This window comes from Pipistrellus kuhlii, unplaced genomic scaffold, assembly GCF_014108245.1.
Source record: "Pipistrellus kuhlii isolate mPipKuh1 unplaced genomic scaffold, mPipKuh1.p scaffold_m20_p_109, whole genome shotgun sequence".
NCBI classification, from domain to species: domain Eukaryota; kingdom Metazoa; phylum Chordata; class Mammalia; order Chiroptera; family Vespertilionidae; genus Pipistrellus; species Pipistrellus kuhlii.
This window is the reverse complement of record NW_023425415.1, coordinates 420956-436356: the sequence shown is the minus strand read 5'-3', so window position 1 is coordinate 436356 and position 15401 is coordinate 420956. Positions and strand designations below refer to the sequence as shown.

The window sequence follows — 15401 nt, the reverse complement described above, 5'->3', positions numbered from 1 at the left end:
TCCGTAAAAAAATCAATATATATATTTTTTTAAAACTCCAAGACCTGGTCTCAACCTGCTGCTCCTGCCTCAGAGGCCACCATTTTCCCTGCAACCGTGTGCCCCTCTGCAGACAGGCCTACCCTTCCCGCCTCGCATGCCTTTGTCCTCACTGATTCCTTAGCTTGGAGTGGCCTCCCCAAATCATACAATCGGCTCTCAAGGCCGATCTTAAATAGCACGCCCTTCATCACCGACCCTCCCCACTGGTAAACTCCCCCGTTCCTCAAAACCCCAAGAGCATTCGGCCTCTAAGAGTAACTGCCACTTACTCACCACTTAGTGTGCGTCAGACCTCATCTAATTCCCACAGCACACCTGTGAGGTCAGCATGGGGATGCCCACTTAGGAAAAAATCAGTGTGAAGGTCAGTGCTCATCTGCTGTCACAGGCTTCGTGGTGGTAGAGAAGTCAGGTCCAAACCCAGATCTGAGCCTCGGAGTCTGTGGTCTAATCATGAAGCCACGCTGCCTCGCTGCCTCTCCTGGGTACCCTCTCTGGTGCCGCCCTCTTGCTGCTGTTTACCAGCATTTTCTGTAAGCTGGGCACTATTCCACGCATGTCACAAGATGTAGCTAATGTAATCCTCACCACAAGTCTATAATGGAGGCGCTATTATTGTCCCCATTTTACAGATAAGGACAGGGAGAGTTGAAGTCCAAGGTCATTGCCCAGGCAGTCCGGCTGCAGAATCTGCTCTTGTGACCACACACTGGACCGTTCTGGTCGTTGTTAGCTGTGTCTCATCATCTCTGACTCCCCTTCGGGCCACACCTTCAGGCCCGCCACCTGGAGGCCTTAACACCACATGCTGAATGAAATCCCCGAAGAACTCACAAAACACACGCGTGCGACACACGCATCCACCCCCTGCCAACACGCACGTTACCTATTTCTCTCCCAAGCAAGGTACACGCCTGACACTGTCCCATGCCTCTGCCCCTGCTCCTGGGGAGTCTCCCACACACCTGCACCCTTTCTCTACACACACAAGTAGCATGAGGAGGAGTTCACACGCAAACCACGACAAAACTCCTGTCTCCCCTAGCTTTGGCGGGTAATCTGCAGCAACACACATGCAGCTGCTCATACTTAGCTCCGTCTCCATTCCCTGTGGCCAGACACCCCAGAGGAGAAAAATAAATTTCTGGCATGGAAACTCTCACTCAATGGGGAGGCCCAGGCCTGGGAAGGCAGGGGGAGCCAAATACCTGAAGGCGGACGGGTGTGTCTTGCATACAAAGCTAAAACTATTTCCTTCTAAAGGGTGTTCGATGGACCACAGCGCAAATACAACATCAAAGACATCCAGAAGCTCTCCTGAACGGCTGGCAGCTTTGTCATCTATTTTCACAACAGACATAAAAATAACTACTACGTGGAAAAGGGGACTGTGAATTACTGACTTTAAAAATGTCCTTGCCCTAACCAGTTTGGCTCAGTGGATAGAGCGTCGGCCTGCGGACTGAAAGGTCCCAGGTTCGATTCGGGTCAAGGGCATGTACCTGGGTTGCGGGCACATCCCCAGTAGGGGGTGTGCAGGAGGCAACTGGTCGATGTTTCTCTCTCTTTGGTGTTTCTAACTCTCTATCTCTCTCCCTTCCTCTCTGTAAAAACTGAATAAAATACTTTTTTAAATGTCCTTAATCTAGGAAAAAGTTGAGAACCACTCAAAGCAAGTAATAACGAAGTAACTCTAGCTTGCAGGGAAGCCCCGAGTTCTGTCTGAGATCAGGAGCCAGACCTGCTTAACCCCGATGGGTCTTAACCCCGATGCCTGGGGGGTGGGGAGGATCCGTCCCTCCTTGGCTCGGTGAAAATGCACTAGAAGTGTAATGAGCACAGTAGGTTACAAAAGCTGCCCAGAAAATAAGGGACAAAAATGTAAGGAGAGGGGACGGGATCACAGGGTGGGGACGGGGTCGGAGCTGGCACAGTGCTTGTCCTCTCGGCGCCCGCGCACACTCACACCTGACAGTACACACGTGCGTATTTTCACGTGCATCCACAGCCTCACCTCCAGCTCTTATTCTCTCCAGCACGTAGCAATATCTCTCCATTCACTCCACAAATCTTTATCAAACACCCACTAAGTGTCTGGCGCTATATTAGGTACCAGGAACACAGGGATGATCTCCCTGCCTTTTTATCACAGACAAAGCACCACTCACTCAGCAGATACTACACACACGGAGGCGCCCCGCCCCTACCAGCTGTCTGACTCCCTCCTGAGAGGATCTCCCTTCCCCTTTTCACATGAAGCACACACACATACACACAACGGGTCAGACACGGAGCCGCCTCTCACAGCGCCAACACAGCTGGCACAAGCATTCATCCGGTACATGCCCAGCACATGTACACAGGACACCCACAACAGTCCCTCTCAGCACGGGTGCTCTCACGCATCTCACACCCAGCACACCGCCCTCGCCCGCCGGGAAGCACACGCTTTGCTTGGCTCACTGGTGCCGCTGGCCGAGGAGTCCTTTCAGAGAATGGGGTCCCAGGGCTCTGTGGGACCCGGGTGCCACTGGCCGCGTTTCTCACACCCACGCCCAGTTCTGCACAGTGAGACTGCGGTCCCGTCACCGCAACCCGCGCCTCTGTGGCTCAGATTTCCCTCCCATCAGGCTGGAAGGGTGGTTCGTCCTATTTTCTTAAGAAGGCTTTACGGAGAGGGGTCACAGGGACCCCAGAACCACACAAAGGGCATAGAAAGAAGGATTCCTCGAGTCCAGGTGCCTTACCGAGGCCTCACGTTAAAACACATGCACATGGGCACCTGCACACGAGCACATGCCCTCACACGTGAGTAGTCCTCACTGTACTAGGCACCGGACTCCAGTCTGTAAACATTACTGTTCAAACAGTCCCGTTCACACATCTCCTCGCGGCCAGGCGCGCGGGCAGCCACGCAGAGACACCATTCACAGCTTCGGGAGCACCTGAGCTCCTTGGGAGGAAGGAGAGAAGGTGTCAGATTCACTCCATAAACACCGTTCCTGAGGATACACCCCACAACCTTGTACACATGACCCACCAGCCATCCACAGCCCTTCCTTATGGATTCCTCTAGATTAGGGGTGTCGAACTCAATCAGAGAAGGGGCCAAAATCTAAAATCCAGCCTAAATCGAGGGCCGAAAGGTTTACTGAACAGTCATAAACTGTCATTGTGATGGAAACGCAGCGGAGTGCAGTGATGACAGCGCGGTGCGGGCCACATTGCAAGGCCTGGCGGGACGGATTTGGCCCGCGGGCCTTGTGTTTGACACATGTGCTCTAGATACACAGTCACAGGGCTGGGCGGAGTCCCCATTTCCCCAATTCAAGGCTCAGCCCCTCCCGGCTGTCCACACGCGGACAACTGCTTGCGCTGGGTTTGGCTCCATCCCCCAAGCAGTGCCAGGGCCATCCTGGATTGTGGGCACACACCTGCCTGTGCACACACTCCCCAGAGACACCCTCCTGGGCGGACACACACAACCGCTATGCAGCCACAGCTTCGAGGGGTGCCTAGGGAGAGGAAGGCATGCCTGTCCGCGCGTATCTGCAGGAAACAGCCGCACTGAGCAGGGGTGAGGGCGATGGGGACGCTCTCCCCACTCCCCAGGCAGACCCGAGTACAAGCCTTCAGGTCCCTCCTTCCCCACCCCCCTGACACCAAGGCCCACCCAGCCTGGTGCAGCCCTGCCACCCAGTCCCCTCACATCGCCCTCTCTGCCCCTTCCAGCTGGGGGAGCTGGCAGAAGCTGCCCCCGCCCCTTAAACCTTCCTTTCAAGCCCCCATTCCACATCCGGGTCTATATTGGAGTCCATACTCCAGCCTCCTCCACAGCCCGGCTGCAGGGCTGGATGTGGCAAACAGAAGCTCCCGGGAGACGCCACCAGCCATGTTTCTGCCCCTCAGCAAGCCCGTCATCTCCCAGCCAAGAGCGGGAGAAGCCTCGGCCCCCCTTTCCCGCATTTTTCTTTCGCTTTCGAAGGGGCTCTGCCAACTCTGTGGAGAAGAAGCCCTCGGTTCCCACCGTCCTGGAGCCCGCGTCCCAGTAGAGCAATCGCCCCGTCGCCCGCCCGCGCCTCGTCCCCTCGCCCGCCGCCCTCACGCCGGGGCTCAGCCACCGGCAGCCACCCAGCCTCGGAGACCACGCTTCCCGCCGGCCCCGCCCTCCGGGCCCGACCACGCCCCCCAACGCGGGTCCCAGCCCCTGTCCTTCGCGGACCCTCACAGGCCTGCAGGCCCCATCCCGCCCCTGGCGACCAGTCGTCCGCTCAGCCCTCAGAGGCCTAGCCATGCAGACCCCACCGCAGCTTCCGGACTCCCTCACAGGCCCCCAGCCACACGCCGCAGAGGCCCCGCCCACACTGACCCCACCCGACCCCTCAGAGGCCCCGCCCACACCGACCAAACCACTCCCTCAGAGGCCCCGCCCACATGACCCCACCCTCTATCTCAGAGGCCCCGCCCACACTGACCCCACCCGATCCCTCAGAGGCCCCGCCCACACTGACCCCTCACTCCCTCAGAGGCCCCGCTCACACTGACCCCTCCCACTCCCTCAGAGGTCCCTCCCACTCCCTCAGAGGCCCCGCCCACACTGACCCCACCCGATCCCTCAGAGGCCCCGCCCACATTGATCCCACTCCCGCAGAGGCCCCGCCCACACACGCCCACAGCCCTCAAGGGCGCCTCACGCCCCCTCACCAGCCCGACCCACACGCCCTCGGGCGCTAACCCTCCCCCCACTCGCCAGGGCCTGACCACACATGCCACCCACAAGGAGCCACAGGGCCCCCTGAGTGGGGGGTGTAGGCCCTCAGAGGCCCCGCCCACGCCATCCACGCTCCTCTCACCGCCTCCCCCTGCGCTCCGAGCTCACTAGCTATCCACACTGTCTCCCGGGACAGGCGTCCTCACACGGCTCTGCCTCACGACCCCCGCGTGGCGGCGCACTCCCCGGCCGGACCCCGGGCACCTCCCGCCCTCCCGCCCGCACCCGGGCGCCCGCGGCGGCTCCCCGCTCACCTTCGCTGCAGAACTTGCCGCCGAAGCCCGTGTGGCTGCAGTCGCAGCCCACCTCGCCGGGGGCCAGCTCCGTGCAGAGGCCGCCGTTGGCGCAGGGGTTGCGCGCGGGCGCGCACAGGGGGTCGGCGGCGGCGCCGCGCAGGCCCTGGCTGCCCAGCAGCGCGGGGGGCCGCTCGCCCAGCTTCAGGTTCGCCAGCAGGCCGCGGAACGGCGGCTCGTACTTGACCGTGCTGAGCGTGAGCGCCGAGAGGCGCACGTCCGGCGGGATGCCGCCCACGAACAGGTCGCTGGCCACCTGCATCTCGCGCCGCTTGGAGCGCACCTCGGCGGCGCGGGCCTCGCCGTCCACCGCCAGCGCCGTGCGGCGCGCGTCGCGGGTGAGCAGCACCATGTGCCAGCGGTCGTCGGCCACCGGCGTGTCCAGCTGCAGCGTGGCCGGCTCGGCGCACGACAGCGTGAAGCGCAGCCGCAGGCGCCCGTCCGCCACCAGCAGCTCCAGGAAGTCGCAGTCGCCGCCGTCGTCCAGGTAGAGCAGCAGCGCGCGCGTGGCGTTGGTGCGCAGGCTGAAGCTCAGCTCGCCGCTGCCCGCCGCGCCGGCCCAGCGCGCGTAGCGCGCCCACTGCCCGGGGCCGCCGCCGAACTCCAGGCCGCCCGCGCCCGCCGCCAGCGCCAGCAGCGCCAGCAGCAGCGGCCGCGGGCTCCCGGGCGCCATGCCTCCGGCAGCCCCGGCCCCGCCCGGCCCCCGGCCCCGCTCAGGCTTCAGAGCCGCGGGCGCATGGGGCGGGGAGGGGGCCGGGCGCCCCCCGCGCCGAGCGGGGCTCCCTGGCCGCTTCACGGTGCCATGGGCCTGGCCCGGAGGCGACGCGCGCGGAGGCCCAGGTGCCGGCTTCCCCGAGCCGCGGCGGAGGCGCCCCTCCCCCGCTGCGGGCTCCGACGGGAGAGGCGGGAGGGATGCCTGCGGGGAGACAGAAAGGGAAAGGTTAATGCGGGGCTCGAGGGAGACAACACTAGCAGCTTTTCCCTCACACTAGCAAGCGCACATGGTCTCCCGTTAGGACCGGAGGGTCCGCGCTGGCCTGGAGAGCAGGAGCACTAAGTGGCTTGAGGTGCGGACAGGTAGCACCTTGGAGCCCATAGGAGCTCAGCTCAGAAGCCCTCTCCCCGCCTCCTGTCTGCCGGCGACCCAGCCCTGAGCATGGCTCCTCCACAGCCACAGCTCCCTCTCCTCAGCTCCTGATGCTGGATAATGAAGTGGCTAAATAATTCATTGGGATTAATTAAATGTCAATTCGTCAATGGTATCAATGGCTGGGAAGGGGTTAGAGACAGAAGCCAGCCAGGACGCAGGCATCCAGGCCCCAAGCCCTCTATCCAGGCAAGGACACAGGCGGCTGGTTCCTTTTCTCCATCCCCCACCCCCAACCACACTGCTCACCAGTCCAGATCCTTCATGAACCTGGATATGTCACCCTCAACCTCCATCTCCCAGTCCTGAGCCTCAACCTGGCCCAATCCTGGGTCCTCTTCCCCTCTCGGTTTCACACACCCCCCCCTCCCCATTCAGGGCTGGGGGAGCCACCAGGAGGCAGGCAGGCTCATTTGCATAAAATTGCCTTTCTGAAATGATTACCCTTGTAACGGGCTGTCAGAGAGCAATTTATACCCCACGCAGGGGAGGGGAATTTGCATCTCGTTAAACTCCAAGTCGTAATTATTTATATCCAACAACCCTCCTGAATATTGCATTGATTTTTATTTGGGGGAGGGAGGCAGGGAAGGAGGTGGGGAGAAGTCTGAGAGAGAAGCAGGGCGGGGCCAGAGTTTGGGAAGCGACAGGGAAAGATGGAAAAAGGGGGAAGTGGAGGGAGAGGAACTGAGTGAACAGTGACGGAGACAGAAGAGTGATGGAGGGGAAAGGCGGCCGGTGAGGAGAAAAGGAATGAGGAGACAGATAAAATTAAATTCCAAATTCAAGCAGCATTTGTCAAGGCCCTGGGTGCTGGGCATTTTTACAAATGTCCTTTTACATCGTCACTCTGAGAAGTCCCATTACCCCCATTAACCGCTGGGGAAGCCCACACAGAGAAGTCTAGGGACTTACCCAAGGTCACACAGCCCTTCAGCGGGGACCTGGCACTTAGATCCACGTCTGTCTGATCCACATCTGTCTGTCTCCATGAAGGAGACAAAAGGCAGGGCAACCACAGGTGTAGCTCAGACAGGTGGGAACCAAAGAGGAGATGGGTGACGGAGAGGGAGCAGGTTGAAGGGCGTGGTGAGGAGTCAGAGAGCTATGTGGGAGGAAGCTGGGGTGTATGGAGGAAGAGAGAGAGCTAGGTTCTCCCTAATAACCTAGCGAGGGGGAGGGCAGGGTGGTTGAAGTGACGTGTGTACCGAAGGAAGAAGGGGCTGGAAGTCTTCAGGAGCCGGTGATAGTGTTTAGGGAGCCATCCCCCATAGACCCCCCCAAAGCCCAGTGCTCAGGTCCTTCCATCTGGCTCCTTCTGACGCTGCCCCAGCCCCAACCCTACAAATGCCAACAGGGGCTCACGCGCCCCTCCAGGGGCCGGCTGTCCCCAGGCAGGGGCAGCGGCTGCGACGCAGTCCCGGAAGCAGCCCCTCTCCCTCTCGCTGCCTGGTTATATATAGCTTTGCCACTGCCTCTGCTCATTGGGTAATGGAGGTAATTAACATGCGCGGGCTAATTAGCCAATCAAATTAAATGCAGCACCTGCTCCCAGTCTGATTGACGCCTTTACCCCCACACACATGTACCCCCACTCCAGTTCAGGGCAGGGGAGGGGGACCCTCAGGCTTGGGGGCGGGAAAGGCCACACCCTTCTCAGTGACCCCAGACGCACAGCCCCTCCTGAGTGACACCCTCCCTCCCTTCCCTGCTGGGGTCTCGGTCTCAGTCTGGCCCGGCCTCTCCCAGCCCCGCCGGCTCCCACCTCCTGGACACTATTTTGGGGAGGGAATTAATTAGCTATCGATTTCCGCTAGCAGCGGGAATAGGATTCCGTGCTGCTGTCCACTCGCCCCTCAGCTCAGGAGAGGGAGGGGGTGTTAGTCACCCTGCCCTGCTCCTGGCCCAGCCCCTCTGTGAGAGAACCCCACCTTCTGGGGAGACTGTAGAGGGGTGCTTGCTGGAAGCCTGGGGGCAGGGCCGCCCTCATCAGGAAGCTGGCAGGGGACAGACAGAGTGCAGGATTGGGGAGAGGCCTCCAGAGACTGGGAGGTGCAGGCCTGGGTCCTGAGAGCCAGAAAGAATGTCACCTGATTGGGGGGGGAGGTTGACAGCAAATGAGTGAGTCTAGGTGGGGGTGACTCCACGGGTCTGTGTGTGCCAAGATCTGGAGTGGCATGTGAGGAAGAAGGGGGTGCCGTGCACAGGCACGGGTCTGTGAGCCAGCTTGGGGGACAGACGACTTAGGGGAGCCCCCTGGGAGGGAAGCCAGGGTCTGGGCCTGCAGCCCCTCAAGACTCATTACTCATTCTCCCCACAGCCCGCAGCTCTGCAGCACGGCCAGCGGGGCTCGGTGCCAGGGGCAGGGGGGCTGCAGGGCTGGCCGGTTGGAGGCCAGGCCCTCCTCGGTCCTCTCTCCAGAGACCATGGGCGGCTTCAGGCCTGCCAGGCAGGCGCTGTCCAAAGGGGAATGTGAGCTAAGGACACCTGGGTCCTTTCCACCTCACCCAGCTCCCAGGACACCCGCTGCTCCTCACCGTCCTCACCCTCCCTCCACCCCTTGCCCCAGGCCCCAGTTTCTGCCGACCCAGCCCACAGCCATGCTTCCTCCCAGGACACTGCTGGTCTCTGATGCCCCTCCTTCTGCAGCTCCTGCTCCATCCACAGCACCTGGCCTCAGAGCCATTGCCCTGCACAGCTCTACCAAGTCTACTGGAGCTGTGCAGGGCCCCGCGCCCAGGCTCATGCAATGCACCCACAGGGTCCAAGCACTGCTCCCCAAGACCCCCTCTTCTCCAGCGCCCACTGCCAGTGCACACTACACCTCCTGGCCGGAGCAGCCTTGGGATATCCTGCCTGCTTCTGACGTCACTGCCGTGCACACTGCTGGCCAGGCTGCTGCCCCCTGGGGAGCTGACCTCTCCGTTGTAACCTGGGGTTCTGCCCCCGGTCAGCTCCCAGCGCCCCTGCCGCACGTGGACCCAGCAGCCTGGAGCCAGCAGGGATGGGAGCTGGAGCGGGTGGGGTTGAGGGGAGTCGGCTGCTCTCAAGACCTCGTCCTGCTCTCTTCCCCGCTGACTCCTCTCCTGCATTATTTCTGGCTCCTCCTCGGCTGACAACCTGCTCGCCTTGCACGGCCAGGCCAGCACCCCTGTCCCATCCGGGCTACAATGTTTGGGCTCCGCACTGTGCGTCAGGTGCAGGCTGGACCGGGAGGCGTGTTTAACCCTCTAGTTCCAGGAGGTGGGGGTGTCACCCCAGGCGTACAGACAAAGAGCCTGCACTTAGAACGATGAATTCATCTGCCCAAGTAAGCAGTGGCCTTACCCAGAACAGGCCACAGGCCACAGGCAGTGACGGCTCAGAGCCCCCCTCTGATCGGGCCTTCACGGGGCCACTGCCCTCTGCGGATGAGCCAGGCTCTGAGTTTGCCCCTAGGCCTGAAGGCACAGACCTCTAAGCTCGTGGAGTGCATCTCTCTCTCTCTCTCCTTCTCTCTCTCCCTCTCTCTCTCTCTCTCTCTCTCTCTCTCTCTCTCTCTCTCTCTCTTTTTTTTTTTTTTTTTAAGGTGGAAATGGAGCCCAGTGACTGTCCAGGGTCATACAGCAGAGCAAAGCTAAAACCAAGGCCGCTGGCCTTCCATTCCAGATGCTTCCCACGCGCCTGCGCTCCCATACCCGGGCTTCCCGTCTGACCAAAAGCCTTAAGCTGTGCCCACCAGCGCAAACGGAGCACACGGTGCCGTGTCCAGGGCGAGAGAGTCCCCTTGCCCTGACCAGGGGCCTTCTCCCAGCACCCACTCCGTCCTTCTCGGGTCACATCCACACCACACTCACTCTCACACACACACACACACACACTCACACACACACACGCACTCACACATACACTCACACACACACTCTCTCACACACACTCACACTCACTCACACACACACACACTCACACACACACACTCACACTCTCACACTCACACACACTCACTCACACACACACACTCACACACACACTCTCTCACTCACACTCACACACACACTCTCTCACACACACTCACACTCACTCACACACACACACACTCACACACACACACTCACACTCACACACACTCACACACACACATACTCACAGACACACACACTCACTCACACTCACACACACACTCACACACACACTCACACACACACACACTCACACACACACACTCACACACACTCACACACACACTCACACACACACACACACACACACACTCTCACACACACACACACCTCCAGTCCTGGGAATGCCTGCCTCCCTCTGCTGTCCTCTCCTCTGCCAGCTCCCGCTCATGCCAGCTGGGAGTGTGACAGCAGGGGCCTCCCCCGGGCGCAGGAGGAAGAGCTGGGTTTACACACACTCTGGGGCCCCAGAAGGCAGCGCGGACAGGTGGGAGAGGCGCTGTTGCGAGGAGGGAGATTTTGGCTCGAGATAAAGAGAAACTTGCTGGAATCCGGAGCAGCCAACAGTGGAGTAGGCAGCCTCCCGGGGCTGGCGCGTCCCTGGCTGCGGGGGTGTGAGAGCCGGGCAGGATGACTGCCGCTCAGAGGCGCTCAGGACGGGCTCCTGAATCACTCGGAAGGGGGACACCCAACTAGCGAAGCCCAGAGGTTCCTTCCAGTCTCACAATGTGTTTTGGGGGGTTCCCTGGCCTCCCTAAAACCTTCGGCAGGGTCGGCAGGCTGCAAACAGTCCCCTCCCTCCTTCCAGCCCTGAGGACCTAGAAGAGACAGCCCTCACGCGTGTCCACAGGTAGTGCAGTGGTTAGAGGCGCGGAGTCTGGAGCTGGGTTCAATGGCAGTTCTCCCCGTGTCTAGCTGTGTGACCTGGGGCCAGTTCCTTAGCTTCTGTGGTCCTGGGTTTTCTCATGTGTGAAACAGAGGGAATAATGGTGTTGTCAAAACTAAGAATATATGCAAAGCACTTAATACAGTGCCTCGCATGGACTGAAGTGAAAAGTATGTGTTATATTAATGAGTACGTTTAAAACTCCTCATCTCAGCATTTTACAGTTTGCAAAACTCCGTGCGTCTCGTGTTTCCTTTGATTCTCACCAGACCCCAGCCAGGGAAGTCAGCGAGGCAGGTCTTACGCGGCCCCTTTCACAGACGGGGAAACTGACCCTCACAGGGGACCCCCAAGGTCAGACAGCTTGTAAGTGGCAGCATGGCATTCAGATTTCTCCCCGGGCCCTCTCCTATTTGCTGGCACCTCCTCCTGCCCAGGAAGATGGGGGAGCGGAGGGAGGGGTCTGAAGATGGCGGGAGTTCCCCAGCTGCACGGCTGGGCGCACAGGTCCCCCTGAGCGGGTCTCTGTCCAAGAAGAGAAGCGGGAAGGGGTGGGGCGCAGGAGGTGGCAGCTGAGGTGCGCGTGAGGAGGCTCTGCCAGGTGGGTGGGCTGCAGAAATGGGTGGGCTGAAGACCGAGGTGTGATTGAATGACTTGGCAGCGTGGGGGGTGAAACACAGTTGCCTGGAGGCCGAGGGGGAGGCAGTGGGGAGGGTGAGCTCACCGCTGTGCCCACCCCCTGTGCCCACCCCTGTGCTGGCACAGCTAGGGGGTTCTGACGCCCAGCCATGCAGAGGAGACAGATGGGTTTCAGGGAAGCCTGGGGGTGAGCACGATGCGCCTGGAAACGGGGTGTCCACGGCAGTATGTGTGTGGACGCTTATGGCAATGGCGCCACAAGCGGCTCCTCACCGCGGGCTTCACAGGTGCCTCACAAACGCGTGAGGCCAAGCGCAGTTCGCTGAGCGCTGAGCACAGCGCCCTCTCAACCGGTACACTTGTTACTGTGCTGATTGTCCTAATCATCTCCTCTAGCCCTTCCAAAAAAAAAACCCATGAAGTAGATAGAGGACCCCCATTTTACAGATGAAGAAACTGAGGCTTGCTGAGGGGCCAGAGCTGAGCCCGGGGGGCGTCGCTCCCACCCCACCCCACGGTGTAAATGCGGTGGCTTTGTAAATGCCCAGGTGCCCAGCCCGCACTGATTCTTTGCTGAATGAGTCTCGGAGTTCCCGGGCCCGCCGGAGCGGACAAGGCCAGGCAGGGAGCGCCCACAGATGGAGCAGCAGGCGTGGCTGCCTGTGAGACACAGTCGGGGTGTCCCCGTGGGGGGCTGGGCTCCGGAGCGGGGAATGAATGGGCCGCGTGGTCAGCCCGAGGCGGGGGGAGGCCCTGAGGGTGAGGTGAGTGCTGAGGAGGGCGCCTAGAGAGGGGAAGGGCTGAGGAAGGCCCGTGAGGCTGGTGGCAGACTGGACCAGGAGGGATTGTGGTCAGGAGGGGTGGGAGGGCCTGGGGTTCGGGGGGCTTTCCAGAGGTACAAAGATAAGAGAGCAAGTGAGGGAGAGAGAATGAGAGTGAGAGAGAAGCTTAGGGGTGAGCCAAGGTGTAACGGGGCTGCCAGCATGCATGCGTGTGTGCCGGTGTGCGCACACACACGCGTGCCCGAAGGCCTAGCGTGAAGTGCTTAGGACCCGGAGGGCACATGTTATCTATTGACGGCCTGTGAGGGCGTGGGAGGGAGGGCTGGATGTGGGAGGGTGTGCATGGAGGGTGTCTGGGAGGGGAGGGCGTGTCCGGGGAGTGAAGGTGTGTGTGGAAGAGTCTGCGTGTGCTGGAGGAGGCGGGAGCCTGGGGAGGGGGGTGGAGGGGGGGTGTCAGTGAGGCCAGCAGTGTGGGGTTGAGGCTCTGGGAGTGTGTAGGGGCCATGCGTCTAGCATGTACATGGCAGCCGGCACCTGGGGAGGTCTCTGAGCTGTGAGGTGGCAGTCTGTCTGGGCGGAGAGTGGGCGGCACGCTGCCAGGAGGTGTATTGTGTATGCAGGTGCGTGTGCCTGTGTAGGGGTGGGTCTGGGTGGGACCACAGAACATATGAGTCCGTGTCAGGTTGTGTCGCCGGCAGAGACGGGCGGAGGGAGCGGCTGGGCCTGGGCAGACAGAGTCTGGAGGGAACAGGTCTCCAGCAGTCCCTCCAGGGCCAGCCCCCCTCAGGGGGCCAGAGTGTGGGTTCAGCCCGGGCCGAGAAGCCAGCGCAGGCCTGGGCTCCTGGAGGGCCACCCGCTGGCATCCCAGCCACCCTACGGCTCTGAGGACAGAGTGGGTCTGAGAACACCTCCTCCGGCGGGAATGACCCTGCCCCCCTGCCCCCGGAAGATCCAGCACCGCCTGACACCAGCCCGCCTGGAGGCAGGAGGCAGGGACTGGAGTGACTGAGGCACCGGCAAAGCAGAAGGCATCCTGGCTGACAGGCCGGCAGACCTCCCTCTGCCTTCCTCCCCGCCTGGCAGCAGACAGAGACTGCAAACCCCTCAGTCCACCGCCCCCAAAGGGATGCTCAGACACTGGAAGGTGGGCAAGACGGAGGGCGGGAGTGAACGGGAGGTCCTCGCCCGCCCGCCCACCCCACCCCCCACACATATGAAACCAAAGGTGCACAGAAGGCCCCTCGGCAGCCAAGAGGACTGAGAGCCACGACCCAGCCCCTAAGGTTGCTTTCCTCGCTCTGGGTCTGGACGGCTTCCCCGTCCACCTCCAGGCACAAGGACCGGCCCCTCCCAGCGCTGGCTGGTTCGGGGAAGCCCCAATGCCCTCAGCAGGGACTCAGGGGGCATTGAGAGCACGGAGACAGCAGCCCCCAAAGCCAATGAAGCCTTCTGGGGCCCCTCCAGGGGGTAAGGCTCACACTCCAGCCCAGAGAAGCCAGGACAGATGTCTCCGTCAGCGGGGAGGAGGCTGGGACTGAGAAAGGTCCCCTCCGCTCTGGGGTGGGGGTAGCCCAGGCCGGCTGCTTCCTCCCTGCAGCACTCTGACCATAACCCAGTCACCGCCCCAGCACTCCCACCCAGCGCAGCTCCCTCCTACGGGTTTCCCAGTCTCCTCTCCTCACCCCATTCCCCCACCAGCTTCCCCTCCTCTTCCTCAAGCCCCCTTTTTCCCCCGTCTCCACCAGCACAGACCCCTCTCTGCCTCCACACCTTGGCACTTCCCCTCTGCTCCCTCCCAGTAACCTCTCCTTGGCTCCCATCCCCCAGGAACGCCTGGTCCTCAGGGTGCCCCCCAGGAGGAAGCCCTTGGCCTGGCCCCAGTTCCTCGCCTCTCCACTACTCTCTCTCTCTCCCTCTCCGGCCCCCTCCCCTCCTCCCACGGAGCTCAGCTCCTGGCTGGTTTCTCCCCTGCAGACCCCTCGGAGCCCAACAGCCTCCCAGCCCCTCTGGCGGAGCACTGCCTCCAGACCTGGGGGCCAGCACCGACTGGGGACCCCCCTCTTCAGAGCCTCCCGCACAGCCCTGTCTCCTTGCCCATTCCTCCCCCACCTCCGTTCACCCCAGCTCAGGGCCAGTGCCCCTTCCTCAGGGAGGCCCCGACCCCCAGTCCCCCGCCTCCTGTCACCCAGCCAGCCTCGCAGCGGCAGCGCCCCCGCCCCCAAACCTATCCTCCCAGCCTCCCCCGCCCCTCCGATGGCTCCCCTCCGCCGATCGGCTCCCGCCCCCCGCCCATCTCCGCCGCCGCAGCACCCCCCTCCGCCCCCCGTACCTGGTCTGGGGGATCCAGGAACTGAAGGGTGGGGATCAGAACCCCGGAGCCGCCCCGTCTCTGGCGGGTGACACAACCGGGGCCGGCGGCGTCGGCTGCCTCGAGCCTCTCGCTCCCCGCCGCGTCCCCGCCCGGCCCGCCGCGGTGCCGCTCGGAGGAGGATGCTCCGCGAGTCAGGGCGGCTGCTCCCGCCGCCGCATCCCTGCAACACCGACTGACGGCAGCATCAGCACCAGCGCCCGCCCCCCGCGCGCGCATTGGGCCGGGCGGCGCTAACGGACGAGCGGCGCAGCCAATGGAAAGGCGCAGAGGCCGCCAGGCCGGCGGCTGCACGGGCCCACGCCCCTCCCGCGCGGAGGACCCAGGCATCCCGGCCCCTGGCATCCGAGCTCCCACCTGCCGCCCGCGGTCTTCACCCCTGGAGCCCGCGCCCCCAAACCGGCAGACGCTCAACCCATCCCAATGCCTTTTCTGGAAACCCAAGTGCCCTCCCCTCTCGCCCATTGGGCTGGGCCCTCGGGTCCCGCATTCCCGGCCGGCGGGCCCCAGGGGCAGCGCCCAGAGGCGGGACGAG

General features: G+C 62.1%; 1 protein-coding gene across 24 annotated transcripts in view; it reads right to left on the bottom strand.

Annotated features, from left to right (window-relative positions):
* NRXN2 (neurexin 2) overlaps positions 1-15043 on the bottom strand; it is a 102448-nt gene extending 87405 nt beyond the window's left edge. For 9 of the 24 annotated variants that reach the window (XM_045578917.1, XM_036430468.2, XM_036430486.2 and 6 more), the window contains exons 1-2: positions 14828-15031; positions 5068-6022 (exon numbers count right to left, since the gene is read on the bottom strand). In XM_045578917.1, the coding sequence (XP_045434873.1) occupies positions 5068-5779 (712 nt within the window). In that variant the 5' untranslated portion in view covers positions 5780-6022; positions 14828-15031. Of the gene's footprint in view, positions 1-5067; positions 6023-14827 lie in introns of all 24 variants that reach the window. The other 15 variants (XM_036430467.2, XM_036430472.2, XM_036430473.2 and 12 more) reach the window with 3 other exon arrangements.
* Positions 15044-15401: the final 358 nt, after the last annotated feature.